Here is a 1604-nt window from a genome sequence, read left to right on the forward strand (position 1 = left end):
AAAAAAAAAAAAAAAAAAAACTCAAATAGTAATTAAACTATTGTTGTGAGCCAATGTTTAATCCCACTTAGTCAGGACTAAAAAAAGATACAAACAACCAAAATCATATATCAAAGAGATTAGATAACATGAGATAAAATAAACTAAAGGCTAAAAATAATTTAGATTGAATTGAACAAAGTAAAAACGGTAAGTAAATTTGTTCATTTTTATATAAATTTTCACATATTTTATATCATTTCTAGCAATACCTTAGTTTACTTTTATCTTTTTTATGTTATCTTTTCTCTTACTTTGTTACATTATTTTACTTATATGTATATGTATATTTATTAGCCCTGATGAAGCCCTACAATGTGGGGCGAAATGTTGGCTCACAATAAATAGTTTAATTACTATTTGAGTTTTATTTTTTTTTCCACCAATAACTTCTTCCTTTTATATATTATACCCAGTCAATCAAGGATCTTCCGATACATTTTTTTTTCCAGTACCATCTTCCTGGCCATTTCTAACATATGGGGAGAAGGTAGGAGATCATCATCCTATTCTAATCAGAATGAGAACGGTCAACTTTTCATTCTGTAGGACTGGCACAGCTTAAAAGTAAACACGTCCAGAGGGGAATCGAACCGACAACTTGACAACAGTTCCAAACACTGCTCTAATTGCTATTACTAAATGTTTTAAAGGTAAGATAGGGGCCAGTCTCAAATAATGGGATATTTGGGTGGGGCAGGAAGGGAAATTTTTCTCTTAATGTTATTAGTGTCATGATCTCCTGAAGAGATTGTTACTTGTCATCGAATATCGAACAATACTCATTATAAATGTTTTACAGATAAGATAAGAAAGGTTACAGATTACCAGTTTCAGCTAATTTTATAATACTACTAAATTTTGTGATACTATTAATATTTTCTTTTCTAACATTACTCTATACCCTAATAGAAAATGTTTAAAGGTAAGATAAGCCTGCCTTGTCTCAACATGCTCAGCCATCAGGGTTTTCCCCGATGAATGACTTTAGACTAATCAACTTTCTCGAGTCAATACGGTAGGCAAAGAGCTGTCTGTCTGATAAACAGACTAGAATACCAATAAAGACCTGCTATGTTGGTCGACACATTAGTTTATAATTAATAGTTTTTTCTAATTTTTTTTCTGACCATCACCCAGGTTATCAAATCCCTTAACAGGATTAACATTTATAATTCTATTAACAATAATCTATTTGATTATAAAATAAATAAGTATATACCATTTTCTGGATCATCGGTAGTCTGGTAATCTGACTTATCAGAGGAATGTATGAGAAATACTGCTTTGAGAATATTACGAAGATCTCCAGCAAAATTTGTCTGGAGCTGGTCCGCGACACCGGCGATGCATACGAAAAGCCTATGAACTAAGTCAGCACTTGATCTGAAAAAATAATAAATATATTATATAAGCACATGCTTTACTGCACACACATAGACAATTTTGCTAATTATTAGGCAGTAGTTTAATTTCATATTCTTAGTTAAATATATAAATTATAGTAATATTTAACATCTCTTATTAAATAAAATCAAGAAATGTTCACTGTTACGAAGAACAGA

General features: G+C 30.7%; 1 protein-coding gene across 5 annotated transcripts in view; it reads right to left on the bottom strand.

Moving 5' to 3' along the window:
- LOC106679466 (lateral signaling target protein 2 homolog) overlaps positions 1 to 1604 on the bottom strand; it is a 42233-nt gene that overhangs the window by 6394 nt on the left and 34235 nt on the right. For all 5 annotated transcript variants that reach the window (XM_014418656.3, XM_067046851.1, XM_014418655.3 and 2 more), the window contains one exon: positions 1262 to 1425. In XM_014418656.3, coding sequence (XP_014274142.1) covers positions 1262 to 1425 — 164 coding nt within the window. The remainder of the gene's footprint in view (positions 1 to 1261; positions 1426 to 1604) is intronic.

The sequence above is a fragment of the Halyomorpha halys genome, unplaced genomic scaffold, assembly GCF_000696795.3.
Source record: "Halyomorpha halys isolate HHAL.00 unplaced genomic scaffold, Hhal_1.1 Scaffold206.1, whole genome shotgun sequence".
Taxonomy (NCBI): domain Eukaryota; kingdom Metazoa; phylum Arthropoda; class Insecta; order Hemiptera; family Pentatomidae; genus Halyomorpha; species Halyomorpha halys.